Source organism: Sclerotinia sclerotiorum, genomic scaffold (genome assembly GCF_000146945.2).
Source record: "Sclerotinia sclerotiorum 1980 UF-70 scaffold_2 genomic scaffold, whole genome shotgun sequence".
Taxonomy (NCBI): Eukaryota; Fungi; Ascomycota; class Leotiomycetes; order Helotiales; family Sclerotiniaceae; genus Sclerotinia; species Sclerotinia sclerotiorum.
The window spans coordinates 1,316,193-1,330,031 of record NW_001820834.1 but is presented as its reverse complement, the minus strand read 5'-3'; the positions used below and the strand labels follow the sequence as shown (position 1 = coordinate 1,330,031).

General features: G+C 43.1%; 5 protein-coding genes across 5 annotated transcripts; 4 read left to right on the top strand and 1 right to left on the bottom strand.

Annotated features, from left to right (window-relative positions):
• Window positions 1-72: 72 nt before the first annotated feature.
• Window positions 73-975, bottom strand: SS1G_01591 (hypothetical protein; the record flags this gene model as incomplete). The annotated part of the gene is made up of 1 exon (XM_001597347.1): window positions 73-975. One exon carries the CDS (start codon window positions 973-975, stop codon window positions 73-75), a length of 903 nt encoding a protein of 300 aa, XP_001597397.1.
• Window positions 976-1,362: 387 nt separating this feature from the next.
• Window positions 1,363-3,767, top strand: SS1G_01590 (hypothetical protein; the record flags this gene model as incomplete). Its single annotated transcript, XM_001597346.1, has 6 exons — window positions 1,363-1,372; window positions 1,843-1,897; window positions 2,367-2,608; window positions 2,683-3,024; window positions 3,570-3,609; window positions 3,746-3,767. The coding sequence occupies 6 exons, from the start codon at window positions 1,363-1,365 to the stop codon at window positions 3,765-3,767; spliced, it is 711 nt and encodes a 236-aa protein (XP_001597396.1).
• Window positions 3,768-5,242: 1,475 nt separating this feature from the next.
• Window positions 5,243-7,390, top strand: SS1G_01589 (hypothetical protein; the record flags this gene model as incomplete). Its single annotated transcript, XM_001597345.1, has 2 exons — window positions 5,243-5,654; window positions 5,709-7,390. The coding sequence occupies 2 exons, from the start codon at window positions 5,243-5,245 to the stop codon at window positions 7,388-7,390; spliced, it is 2,094 nt and encodes a 697-aa protein (XP_001597395.1).
• Window positions 7,391-7,661: 271 nt separating this feature from the next.
• SS1G_01588 (hypothetical protein) lies at window positions 7,662-7,918 on the top strand (the record flags this gene model as incomplete). Its single annotated transcript, XM_001597344.1, has 2 exons — window positions 7,662-7,704; window positions 7,782-7,918. The coding sequence occupies 2 exons, from the start codon at window positions 7,662-7,664 to the stop codon at window positions 7,916-7,918; spliced, it is 180 nt and encodes a 59-aa protein (XP_001597394.1).
• Window positions 7,919-9,079: 1,161 nt separating this feature from the next.
• SS1G_01587 (predicted protein) lies at window positions 9,080-12,823 on the top strand (the record flags this gene model as incomplete). Its single annotated transcript, XM_001597343.1, has 8 exons — window positions 9,080-9,443; window positions 9,500-9,641; window positions 9,820-9,895; window positions 10,447-10,582; window positions 10,725-10,987; window positions 11,120-11,325; window positions 11,668-11,863; window positions 11,930-12,823. 8 exons carry the CDS (start codon window positions 9,080-9,082, stop codon window positions 12,821-12,823), a joined length of 2,277 nt encoding a protein of 758 aa, XP_001597393.1.
• Between the last annotated feature and the right edge of the window lie 1,016 nt (window positions 12,824-13,839).

The following is a 13,839-nucleotide window of genomic DNA, read 5'->3' as shown; positions in this document are numbered from 1 at the left end:
AGATAAGTATCACGACCCAAACTCCAAAATAACACCACATATAATCCCCGTGGAGATTTGTCATTACCCTTGCTACAACCCACTCGTCTTCAACCAATCGCCAAAACTTTGAAGTCCCGCATGCTCCTTCTTCAGAGCATCGATGTTGGCCGCATAACCTCTCTCTTCGAACCAAGTGAACATCGATCCAAAATCCTTTACCGCCCAAAGAAGAGTTGACCCAAGGAAACTAAATGTTTTTGGAATATCTTTCCCAAGTCTCGACTGAAATATCTCATTCGCTTCCCCGAATGTCAATTCATCGCCTGCTAGACTGATGGCACGCCCATTATATTCCTTTGGCTTAAGCAATGCCTGAGCCGCAAAATATCCAATATCGGCAGTGGCGACAAGCTGCAGTTTGGTTGTCGGAGCTAGAGCAGTACACCAAGCGGTTGCGAAAACCTTGCCAGCAAATCCAGGGGCGAAGTTCTCCATAAATGCCACAGGTCGCAGGATGGTCCATGACATCTGGGTCCCTGCACTTTTCTCCTTCAAATATTTCTCAATATTGGCTTTACTGATGAAATGAGGAACATTGGTAGGATCATTATCGGAATCATCGCCGTGACGATCCACTGATGTGAATATGAAGTGTTCTACGCCATGCTTTATTGATGCGTCGATAAGAGCTTTACCTTTCCCTTCTTCGGTCGCGCCCGTGTTACCAAGACCGATGTTGGGCATGGTAACGCAAAAAACACGCTTGATTGGCTGAGGGGCCGCTTCGAAGATCGCTGGGCAGTCATCTAAATCACCTTGAAGGAGCTTGATCTTGTCGGATTTCTTAGACAACTTCTCTGCCGCCGTCGATTCTAAATTGCGAGTTAAAGCAAATATAATAATATCGGGCGAGCCGGGAGCAGATAGAAGAGCATCAATCGCCGCTCCTCCCTGCTTACCTGTCGCTCCTGTGATGAGAAAAGTATTTGACATTATTTTTGATTTTGTTGATTTGATGATTTAGAGGTATTTCACCAAGAGTTTTGTTGATGGTTAGTTTTTGTTTGTTGTTTTCATGCACGTCTGTTTGTATTGCTTTGTCTATTAGTTTGGTTGCTTTGGTAATGTTGCTTTGTGTCACATCTGCGACATGGAACTCTCATTCAAGATTCATGGCTTTATCGCTTGACAGCCATTAGCTCACAACTTACCTATCCCACCAATCGTGTATTATTTTTATCCCTATTACGAAAATAGCAGATGATTTACTCTTTCCAACTTTCTTATTCAGCACCGCAAACATAGCTCTCAGTCAGCATCAGTATTCGGTTTACAACCACACACGAATTGCCTGGATCTCACTCATGCAACATTCTTCCCATGGTCTCGGGTGCGGGGTATCACGTGTGACACATGTCTTCGGAGTCTCAGAGTTATTGGTAGCCACTCACGGCTATAACTTCAGCTCAAATCCGAAGGCTTGCAGGAAGGCTTCCAGTCAGCCTTGGCATTAATCAAATCAGAAGGCAGAAATAATCGAGTGATATTCTGTTACTATTTTGGAGTTGATGGGTCTAGAGCTTCCAGCCTGCCATCTTTCTCGAAAGACGGAAACGGAAATCAATGCGCTTTTTCAATGAATTCGGCGAGATTCCTTCCTATCTTTCCCATGGAATAACCGCATATCAAAACACCATTGAAGGCTGAGAGGACGTTAGATCGTCGAATTTCAATTTAGATTTTGAAGATTGTTGATTGTTGATTGTTGAATATGAGTTGGAATACTGAAAAGTATTTCAAAGTATGTCGTTGTGGAATCTCATTTTAGATATTGAAAGACTAATATCGCTCATGATGTAGTGTCATTGGCTGTTCTCAATGAAAATCTCCGCACATTAACGAAAGTTTCATCCAAGTGATTGAAGAGTTGCCGCCCAGTGTGCACCGATGGCGTTGAGTTTCTGCCCCTTTCATTTTACAAGCGGGTCATGATTCGCGCCCAGCGGGCCCTATATTAGCAAAGGCTCAACTTATTCAAAGGAAAACCTTGCCAAGGACAAAAGATTTGCTGTATTATTTCAGCTGTGTTTTCCAAATTATGAGTCGACGTTGATGCTCCGCCTCCACTTTCAACACCGCCGTATCAAAAGGAATTGACGGCAGGCATAAGAGCTATGATACTAGAGGCTTAAGACAGGGAGGCATGTTGTATAAGTAGATAGAAGTAGTCATGCCTTGATATCTTTCAACATCACTTCCAGATATTTCATTCTATCGTGATCTATCATCAAGGCATATTTCCTTATCACATTAGTTTGAATCACCAGAATTTTCATACCTCAAAATGCGTTTCAATACTCTTATTGCAGCTTCAATTCTGGCAGCGTCTGCATTTGCACAGCTCCAGAGGTTTTGCCCTACAAATTAGCAGCAAAGTCGCTCAATCCAGCATATGGTCTTACTAAGCGTCAAGCCGGCTATCAACCTTCTCAAACTTTCTGCAGTGGTACCGGCACTTGCGCAAAGGCATGCGGAACGGGTTATGAGACCTGTGCTTCGACTGACGGAGATCTTCATTGTTTTAATCCTACTGCAAAGGAGACTTGTTGCCCAACTGGAACTGGTGGTATGTTTCCCCATGATAGTCAAATATACCTTCCTACCTCGTCAGGACTAAGCAAAAACTAATATTCAATAAAGACTCTTGCTCCGAAGGCTACTACTGCACGCAAGCTACTGATATCACTGTTTGGTGCTGCCCAAATGGTATGGATCTTACCGCTTGCGCGGCTATCTACTCTTTAACCGGCGTCCTTCAGTCCGTCGCACCCTCATCCGTCGCGTTTGCCACTGGCTCAGCCATCCCAACCATACTTGCAAGTCCTACAACAAGTGATACTCTTAGTTCTCCGGTTTCCACAACCACTACTACGCCACCGGTAGGATCGCATGGCGCCACGAAGACGGGCGGAGGGAGCAATGGAACCTTTACGGGAAGTACTACGACAACGGCTTCTCCACCGGCATTTACAGGTATGGCGGGTAAGATGGATAAATGGGTTGGAGGAAGTGTTTTGGTTGCGGCGATCGGAATGGGGTTATTGTTGTAGAGTTTAATTGATGCTCTAGCACAGATGGGGAAGGTTGGACTTTAATGGACTGATAGAAAAAGGGGAAGTGTGATTATAGGATAATTTTGAGTACGGCTTGTTGGACATATATAATACGATCCTTGATGTCTATTGAAATGGTGGTAGCTAGGTTACTTTCGACTGGATGATAATGTTTTATGGTTCACATTGGATGATTAGTTAGAATTATACTGTTTTCTCTTCATAAAACTCGTGCTCTTTTCAAATTTCAACTATGGAAAATCTTGGCTAACATGACTCTTGTAATCAAAGCCCTTCCAGTTAATTTGATTACCGCTTGACATATTTGGGAAAGTCCATGGTATAGCTTTCATATTACATTACGTGGCAAGGTAATCTCAATTGCTTTGAATGTTTCGATTGACTTCCTTCTAATAATAGGAAGAAATATGTTGGATGCACATATACTAACAATAGCTAATCACAAAATCATAGCCTCGGCATATATCCTAAATGACTTTCAAGATAAGACTTTGTGGTTTAGAAGGCGGGGTCGGATACTTGAATTCAAGTCTGAACTTGGAACTTGTGGCTTGGAACTTGTATGCAGAGAGAGAGATGTGATTTGGACCTTTGCAGAGATTACCGGTGCTTATATAATTCAGAGATAGGAGGGAAAAGGCACCTACCTAGTAGACAACCGAGGAAACGTACACTCCCGCATTCCCCTCCATGTGCTCGAGGTTCTTTGTTTGCTTCAACAATATGACATCAGTCAAGAACAGTTGTAATCATGAACAGTATTGCTATGAATAGTCATCAACATAGGCGTTGATCCTACTAGCACTAAGCTGTTTTGTATTTCCTTATCCGGTCATTTTCTGGAATAAATTCGAATTGGTTTGGCCAAGAAATCACCAAGGAAAGCCCAATACAGTCACGTGTAGATAATCATATCTTACATCGGACGAATGGAAAGTGTTAGTTGGTCATCTGGGTGAGATCATCCTCCAAAATAAACATCGAGTAGTGAATAAAAGAAGTTCCGTCTCATATGATGCCTTGTGGATAATGCAAATCGGTTTTCATATACATCCTTTCCAAGAAGAACTACTATAGAGAAATCACTCGATCTCTTATCAGAAATACTCTCGATATCTACGGAGTACATCCTTTCCTACAAATAAGGCTTCAGCCCTTTGGAGATCCGCTTTCCAAATCCCAACGTCTATCCTATCCGAGCATCTCCATCGATCCGCAAGAACGGGGAAACCTGCATTGCCTTGATGCAACATACCCTGGGCATCTTTAAACCAACGAACCACACATAATCTTTCACATCCGCTTGACCGAAGGAACAGAACGCTTTGGGCTGCTTGCATCTCGGAATTCCATCGTTTCAGGAGACTGATCACACCCAACCTTTTCGATGGAATATTGTACAGAGTAAGGTTCATACTCGCGTCTCTTTCACATGTGAAGACCTGGACGACGAGATTGATCAGGTCTGCTTCCGTGGCTGGAAAACGAAGTGGTTTTCACCCAGATTTATGCCCTTACAACTCCTGTGTCTTCTAACGAGTACATATTCCTTATCCACCGAAGCCTTCCTATCCCTGGAGAAGTTTCTAGAAATAGATATCCTCATTAAAAAAAAGTAAATCAAGGTTTAAAGGTATGCAAAAGCTTTACTGTTACTGTGCTGTCTTCGTTTGTTTCAGTGTCATTTGACTTTGATTGCTCAGGTATCAGAGCTTCGGCGTTGCGGATATCATATAAACTCGGAATATCACCCTAACTAGTGTACGGGAGTGGAGACCTCTATCGTGCATGGCCCATATGGCCGGATCCAGTTATCCAATGGTACACTGCTTGAGCCGATGCTGAAGGGCCAATTGCGGGGACATGGGGATTCCGATTATCGCTTCATGAATCTGTGCTGCCTCGAGATATAACCAAGGCTGTCGGTTGCTGTTTACCGTGAGCAAAGTATTTTCCTCATAAGACAGACTATTTTCCCCCGAGAAGACATTGTTGTATCTAGTCTAATACCATCTTATTATCTTCACGATTGTCATTATTTCTACCGAACACCTTTGCGAGGCTTGAATATCTGCACTTTTATCTCCCAATTATACGCATAACCATAAGGTTTCAAGCTGACCAAAATGGCTACCACAACAACAGTTATCCGCACATTTAGGATGCCCAGATCCTTAAATGATACCCTGATTACACCAGCTCTATCCCTTGTAGCAGACGACGACCGATCAATGGAGGAAGCAAAGAAAGTTAACGATGGTTACTCGAAGGATCAGAGGTCACCTGTCTCCAGTAATCCGCCGAAACACGAACAAGGCATCACTTTCGCAGCACAGGACAAGTTACCAAAGCTACCAATACCAGAGCTAGATAGTACCTTGACGAAATACCTAGCAGCATTAAAACCTTTACAATCACCAAGAGAACATGCAGAAACCAAACAAGCAGTGGAAGAGTTCTCGAAGAACGATGGACCTGAACTGCACGAGAGATTGAAGAAGTATGCAAGTGGAAAGACTAGTTATATTGAACAGTTTTGTAAGTTATCTCCCGAAGATCATTTTATATTGTTCGTACTAACATTTAACCTAGGGTATGATTCTTATCTCAATTACGACAACCCAGTCGTCCTAAACCTCAATCCCTTCTTCCTACTCGAAGATGATCCAACACCTGCAAGAAACAACCAAGTCACTCGCGCAGCCTCACTGGTAGTATCCGCATTATCTTTCGTGCGTGCAGTCAGAAGGGAAGAGTTACCTCCCGATACAGTAAGGGGTACACCTCTTTGCATGTATCAATACTCTCGATTATTCGGCACTGCAAGGGTACCTACCGAGAATGGATGTCACATCGGACAAGATCCCGAATCGAAACATCTCGTCGTGCTTTGCCATGGACAGTTCTACTGGTTCGATGTTCTCGACGATAATTCGGATTTGATCATGACTGAAAAAGATATCTCGATTAACTTACAATCAATTGTTGATGATGCACAACAAACCCCAATACAAGACGCCGCTAAAGGTGCCCTCGGAGTACTCAGTACCGAGAATCGCAAGACCTGGTCAGGTCTAAGAGATATCATGACTAGAGAAGAAGGATCAAACAATGCAGATTGCCTTGGAATAGTCGATTCTGCATTATTCATCCTCTGTCTTGACTACACAGAACCCAGCTCCCAAGCAGATTTATGTCAGAACATGCTCTGCGGAACCAGTCAAGTTGAAAAGGGTGTTCAGATCGGAACATGCACCAATCGTTGGTACGATAAGCTACAAATTATCGTCTGTAAGAATGGAAGCGCGGGTATCAATTTCGAACATACTGGAGTAGATGGACATACTGTTCTTCGATTTGCTAGCGATCTGTACACAGATACAATCCTCCGCTTCGCCCGCACAATTAACGGACAGGCACCCAGTCTTTGGGCATCTACCAGCCCGGATCCCGCCAAACGCGACCCCGCTAGTTTCGGGGATGTGAGCACTACTCCACATAAGCTAGAATGGGACATGATACCTGAACTCAGCATTGCTGTTCGTTTTGCCGAAACTCGTCTCGCCGATCTCATTCAACAAAACGAATTTGAAACCCTCGATTTCGCAGCCTATGGAAAGAACTTCATAACCTCGATGGGATTTTCTCCAGATGCCTTCGTGCAGATGGCGTTTCAGGCGGCATATTATGGATTATATGGTAGATTAGAGTGTACATATGAGCCAGCGATGACGAAAGTATTTCTTCATGGGAGGACTGAAGCTATACGATCTGTGACTCCTGAATCACTTGATTTCGTACAAACGTTTTGGGCCGAAAATCCTGCGGAACAAAAGGTTGAGGCGCTGAAGAAAGCATGTCAGAAACACACAGCTAATACGAAGGACTGCGCAAAAGCGCAAGGATGCGATCGCCACTTATATGCTTTGTTCAGCTTATGGCAAAAAGCAGTTGAAGATGATGCTGAGGCTGCTAGTAGTACCGGACTGAGCAGTAACGGATATTCAAGTCCTGCTGATACAAGTTCATCTCGAGATCCGTCTGTTGTCGGTAGTCTAGGCCGAAATTCAATTCTCAGCAATGGTGATGACGTCGAGCGTCGCTCAATTCGCTCAACTCGCCCTCGAGGTAATTCCTGCCCCGGATCGCAACAGCATTCCATGCCTCTCATTTTCGCAGACGGTGGTTGGGATGCCTCAATACAACTATCCTCTCAACATCCAACTGCGGCCTCCTTCCCTTCGCCAATTTGGTTTCGGTCCTACTTCTGGTGATGGATTCGGAATCGGATATATCATTAAAGATGATGGGATTAGCATTTGTGCCAGTAGTAAACATCGCCAAACGAAAAGATTTGTAGATGCCCTGGAAAGTTATCTCTTAGAGATGAGGAGGGTGTTGAAGGCTACCCAGAAGAGAGGCTTGAGTCCGAAGTCGAGTCGGGCCAGAGAGGCAAATGCTCATAGACCGACTGCCGGTCATAGGCTGAAAAGCAGAGGAAGAGTCATTAGAGCGGCGGAGGTGGAAAGGAGAACGCCCGGAACGATGACACCGGCGGATGAGAGTGATGATGAGGGATTGGGTGGATGTACGTATTTTCTGTTCCTTCTGCAACTGCCCCCCTACCCTTTCACAAAGGACTCAAACTAACACATTAAATTACAGATGGATTCTTCGACGCTGGTATGCTTCTGCAAGCTTCGAAAGGTAGAGGCGAAGGCCTAGACGATTCAAAAACGAGAGCTAATGCTCATTCGAGAAGAAGAGAAATTGGCAAGAAATTAAGGTTAAGCGAATATTAGGTTATGATACGGAGTACTGGTTATAGATGGTTGGGAATATACCGATAGATAAGAGGGAATAGCGTGGGCGGAGGACTTTTTTGGATTTTAGAATCTGGCGTTAACATTGATATCGATATTGTCTATTGTTTTATCAACGAGTTTGGGCATGGCATGAGAGTGAGCTAAAGATCAAGAATAATTTACTTCCTCACCTTACAAGTGTTCTTATCATGTTGATGTGAATATCAGTGGTTGCATGGATTTATGAAATGATTTCGAGAGAAGTGTAATTATTTCAATCTAGTAAGATCGTATAATCGAGGCTCATGGTTTGATAGGCATTGAATGGTTTGGAGGGCTCTGGGGCAGGCAGACAAGACTTCCATTAGCATCAAAATAGACGTTTAAAAAGTCTATTTATAAAAAGAAAGGAAACTAATCTTATATTATTAATAACAAAATAAGCTAGATTATTATACTTTGTACTCGAATAGAATAAGCACAAGAACCCCATCCCATAATTATCTACAACATTCCATGTTTATATACCGAATCCACTTTCCTCAAGAGTTTTCCCCAAGGAGAAACCTTGCCTCGCTTCGTTTTCCATAAGGGGTAAGATTACCTCCAAGCCTAAAATGACGCGAGTCCGACCCTTGGCGGTTATCAATAAGAGGCGAATGTTTCCGAGTGGAGAATTCGGATGAACCTTTTTAAAACGACAAATGCACATTATTGATCGAAATCTCAATTGGTCTGAAGCAGGGAGAATTCTTTGAAAATGCAATGGAAAGCAGGACGTAATGACCTTTAGAATCTCAAATCGATTTCATTCCCCAGTAAGGTTTTTGAGGACGAGATCAAAGATCGGGGTTGCTGTTGCCAATTGACCATTTATCTATTTTTGGACAACTGCACTCCATGGTTACTCCATGAATGGAAGACTTATCAAATTTCCACTTGCTCCACCAAACAAAGTATATACTTTACAAAATATGGCTTGTCTAAGTGGGCAAGTGCGATCACTTTTCGTATTTGTATTTACTATCCCCAAGTTCTTTTTCGTGTTCCGCTCCGTATCTCTTTTTTCCCAAACATCTTATCTTGTCTCTCGTTTCCGGGAATTTTTGGCACCAAAACCATTACTTTCGTTAATATAATACGGTTCTTCTTGTCAAAATGAGGACTTCTTTACCTTCTATCATTAATTTGAGTCTCGTGGCCTTGATCGCTGCTCATGGCTCGAGTGCCACAGGCACATCTTGTGTCTCTTCTTATCAACAATGTTTAGACAACGGCGGAGCTGATAACACATGCCAATCGATTAATGCCAAGTGCAAGAACTCATGTGCTGATAGCTATGGATCGTGTCTTTCGTCGTCCAATACATCATCATGCATGAATTCGTACAATCTTTGCTTGGATGACTTCACCATATTCACCACTGCAAAGGATTCGGCGGGAAAAGATTGTGCATCTCTTTTCTCGGCCTGTCATGATGCGGGAACTCCTGACAATACTTGCAACAGTTACGCAGCTCAATGTAGGCATAGTCTCATGTTACCGTTGTCAATTGAAGCATATGACTGACAAGACCAGGCAAGGACAAATGTAGCACGATTTATGCAACGGCTCTCACGAGTGGTTCTCCAGATACGTCAGCAGCTAAGACACAATACAACAATTGTCTCGATTCTTTCAGCGTCTTTTCAACTAGAGAGTCCTCCTCCAGTCGCGATTGGTAAGTTCAAACAGTCCATAAATCTCATGGTTCTCGGAAGCGAGCTCTATCCCCGACTTCGAAGCCTATTTGTATATCGCCGCGGACATACATTCTTTCTTATTTTTCGAAACGAATCAATTCATTGTCTCCCAAAAAAAAATTTCTTGCAAGACAAATCCTAACTTTCTGGTCTTAGTGTCTCCCAATTTTCAGCCTGCAGAGCCAACGGCACCGATGATAACACATGCAACTCATACACAGCGCAGTGTAAAGTAAGTGCAATACTTTCTTTCTATCAAACTCCATGGCACAAACCCCTGTTTTCTTCAATCATGTGTTTCTCGGGTGTCTCGAAACTCCAGTCTTGGGACTTTGCCTATCTTATCATCATCCTCATTTTTGCTTCGTCATCTCATCTAGGGGGTCATTCTCAAACTTTTAATATTTGTCATTTTGTCCTGGCCGAAATCTAAATCGCGTTGAAACTTCACTGCTTTGATGATTGATAGGATTTGAGAAGTGGCAAGAAGCTAGAATGCCATTCCATTTCTAAAGGAATATGGAACAGCTTCGTATTGAACAATACTGTAGACTACAAGGTACTTGGAAGGAAGTGAAAGTTCACGTGGCGGATAAACACAAGCCTTCGCCGTTCCTTATCTTCATTCAGCATGCCTACCGTTCAAGCCAACGGAATCCAAACTTATACCCGGTTAGATTGAGGATACTTTAGACATCCCACAGTACTATGCGTCCCTTTTGCTTCCCTTATTTCCTGAAAGGGTTCCTTCAATGGGCAGTAACTGACTTCACAATTTTACAGGATAAATGTAGCGCGATTTACGGCATTTGTTTGAGCAGTGGCAGCGCAGATGATTCGCTATGTATGAATCAGTATAACAATTGCTTAGATTCCTTCACGGTTTCAACTTCCTTGGATTGCGTTAGCAGCTTCACCTGTAAGCTTAACCCATTTACTACTCTCTTGATACGCACTTCGATTTTCATTCTTGAATTACATGATGATACCTGATATCGCCTTATCTTCGCCTTACTCAAAAAGCCCCCCGGTTAGAATGTTGCTGACTCCAGATTTTATAGTATGCAGAAATGAAGGCGGCGAATCGAATACTTGTGCTTCTGAATCTGCCACTTGCAAGAACGACGCTAGCATCAATTATAGCACTTGTCTTTCTAGTGGAGATGCTGATGGAACAGCATGTCTTGCACAATATAACTCAGCCCTTGTACAATTCGATACTCCCGCCTTGTTGGACAATACGAGCTGTGTTTCGAGGTTCACAAAGTGCAAAAATGAGGGAAAGGAAGACAGCTTATGTCAAAGCCTTAATGCCGACTGCAAGGTTCGTAAACCCTCCAAAAGCGTTCCTATTTTCTACACCTGATTCTGTGCTCCAACACGAAACTCCCATTTTTACGGTGCTTCAAACACATACTTTGCATGTCTTAATCGCTAACTTACTGAGTGAATGTAGACCGATTGTTCTACTTCGTACTCTACCTGCCTCAGTTCTGGTGATCCAGCTCTTTCATCGCGTTGTCTTGAACAGTACAACTTTTGTCTCGTGACGTTTGCCTGGGACACTAAAGCTGCCATTACCGGGCAAGATTGTGTGTCTGAGTACATGTCCTCTACCGGAGAAGATAATGCACGCAATTATAAGGCGGCTCACTGCAAGTCGTAAGTCAAATTACTTTCTCATACAACCGTCCCCACTTTTAAAGGTCTATGTGGGAAGTTTTATATGCTGGGACCTTTCCATCTTCTTCCATACCTTTGGTGTCTCCTGGCCTTGGAGCTGTTATTTGGTAGCCAATTACTGACTCCCTCATTTCTTAGTGGTTGTTCCACTAGTTATAGCACCTGTTTAAGTTCAGGCGACAAATCCCTCGAAGCGCCTTGTCTTGCGCAGTACAACCTATGTCTCGTCGACTTCAAATCCTCCATCACGAAAGCCGACTGTACCTCTAGTCTCCTCCTTTGTAACGAAGAGTCGAATGCTTGTGCTGCTAATGTAGCCAGTTGTAAGAATACGTGCTCCGTGGCTCTAGATATTTGCCAAAGTTCAGGAGATCCAGTCCTCACTGCATCATGCCAAAAGCAATACCAGACCTGTCTTGTTTCATTCAACGCCGCCACAGCTGCTCTTGAACAAGATTGTGTGGCATCATTTTTGTCTTGCAGAAATGATGGCGGTGCAGATAATACCTGTTCTTCGGTAAGATTGTCTGAATATCTCATGAACAGTTTTGACCCATAAATGACTAACATCAATCTTCAATAGGATATGGCTAGTTGCAAGAACAAATGCAGCTCTGTCTACGATATCTCCAGCACCTCTGCCGATAACTCAACCATCGCAGTATCCCAAGCTCTCCGTCTTTACGACAATTGTCTCGTGTCCTTCTCCGCAAATGACACCATTCCCACCGGCAAAGACTGCTCCTCCAAATACTTCGCCTGTTCTCTCGCTGGTCTCCAAGCTTCTAATGCCTGTGACAGCGATCACGCCACTTGTAAAAACGACTGTGCAGTAATCCTTGACGCATGCCGAAGTTCTGGGGATGAAAGTCTCATTAGTATGTGTGATAGTTTGTACAACGGTTGTTTGGATCCAGTTCTAAATACCAATGTAACGACGAAGGAGAAAGCCAAGATTAATGATACCGCAGCTTACGTTCTGCCTACGAAACCTGCTTTCTTCAACTTAACTGGGGCGTATGCAAGCATTGTGGGTAAAGCACTTACTTCAGCTGCTTTGACACATATTAGTGGAGTTCCAGCAGCATCCACAAATGGGACGGAATACTACGGTCAAGCTACTTCGATCTCGAAAGCAGCATCTGTGACAGGAAATGTTGGAATTTCTGGCTCACCACTTCCTTCTGCTATCGTGGCGCCTGTCTACTCGAATGGTACATCTACAAGCCAAGCATCCAGCAGCCATGTTTCCACCACAGCCAGTTCTGGGTACTCTCTGCCAGTCATTACAGCTTCTGCTAATTACTCATCGACCAACTCGACTTCAACGTCTGTAGTCATTATTCCTACAACCAGTACCCTCGCATCCGCTGCTATGATTGAAATTAAGAATTCTGCTGGAGTTGATAAATCGGTCGATGATGTTACCAGCGACATTGATAACGAAGAAGAAGACGATGATGCTTGCGAAATTTAATTTCGCAGAATAATGGTTGAGGCTAGCGCATGGTTAATTATATAATAGCTAGTGTGTGTGACGAATTGTCACGAGCGATAATATTAACTTTTGTTTAACGTGTTTCATCACCCCGTGCACCATATCACCTCGTGCACCACTTTCACCTCAATTCACACCAATCACTTCAATACGCGATTTATCAATAAATAATTATGGTATCGACATTAAATGAACGCGATATCGTTATGGCGATAGAGGCAATGGCTAAAGATAAAAATTTAAGCCTCCGGAAAACTGCCAAGATTTACAATATTACTTATACAACACTTATACATAAAATGAAAAGGATCATTCCTACCTCCGAATATCGTCAAAAACAGCATAAAATTACTAAAATTGAAGAGGAGATTATTATTCAGCATATAATCGATATGGATGAGCGAGGATTTAGTCCTAAATTCATAAGTGTTGAAAGTATAGCGAATCACATTCTTGAATCGAGGGGTGGAAAGTATATTGGTAAATGTGACCAAAAGGGTGTTTATAGACCAGCAATTGTATTTAACTTAGAATCTACAGGTGAAGAGCACCTGTAGATGGGGATAGCTACTCTATATATACACAAATGAATGGCCTAGCCGCAATGGCTAGGCAAAAAGAAGTCATATTTATTCCTCCAATGATCTTACTTTACCGATAACCATTGATACCTAGTACTTGTCCGGATCTGATCCTCAGGTCACCTAAATCGCATACTAATCTCGAGTAATCGTATCATGTGTGGACATGGTTAATGTACCTGAGGTTTCTTATATAATAAAGGTGGGAGGAAAGCAGGGATTTCCGTCACATTTAGGGATAGTTGCAATGTTGGTGAGATTAGCTTTTAGTAGTGTTACGACGGGCTACACAACTACCAAGACACGTGATCACAAATGATCAATAGTGATCATTAAGGATCACTAAGGATCACGGTATAGGTGATCACTGATGATCATTAAGGATCACTAAGGATCACGGTATAGGTGATCACT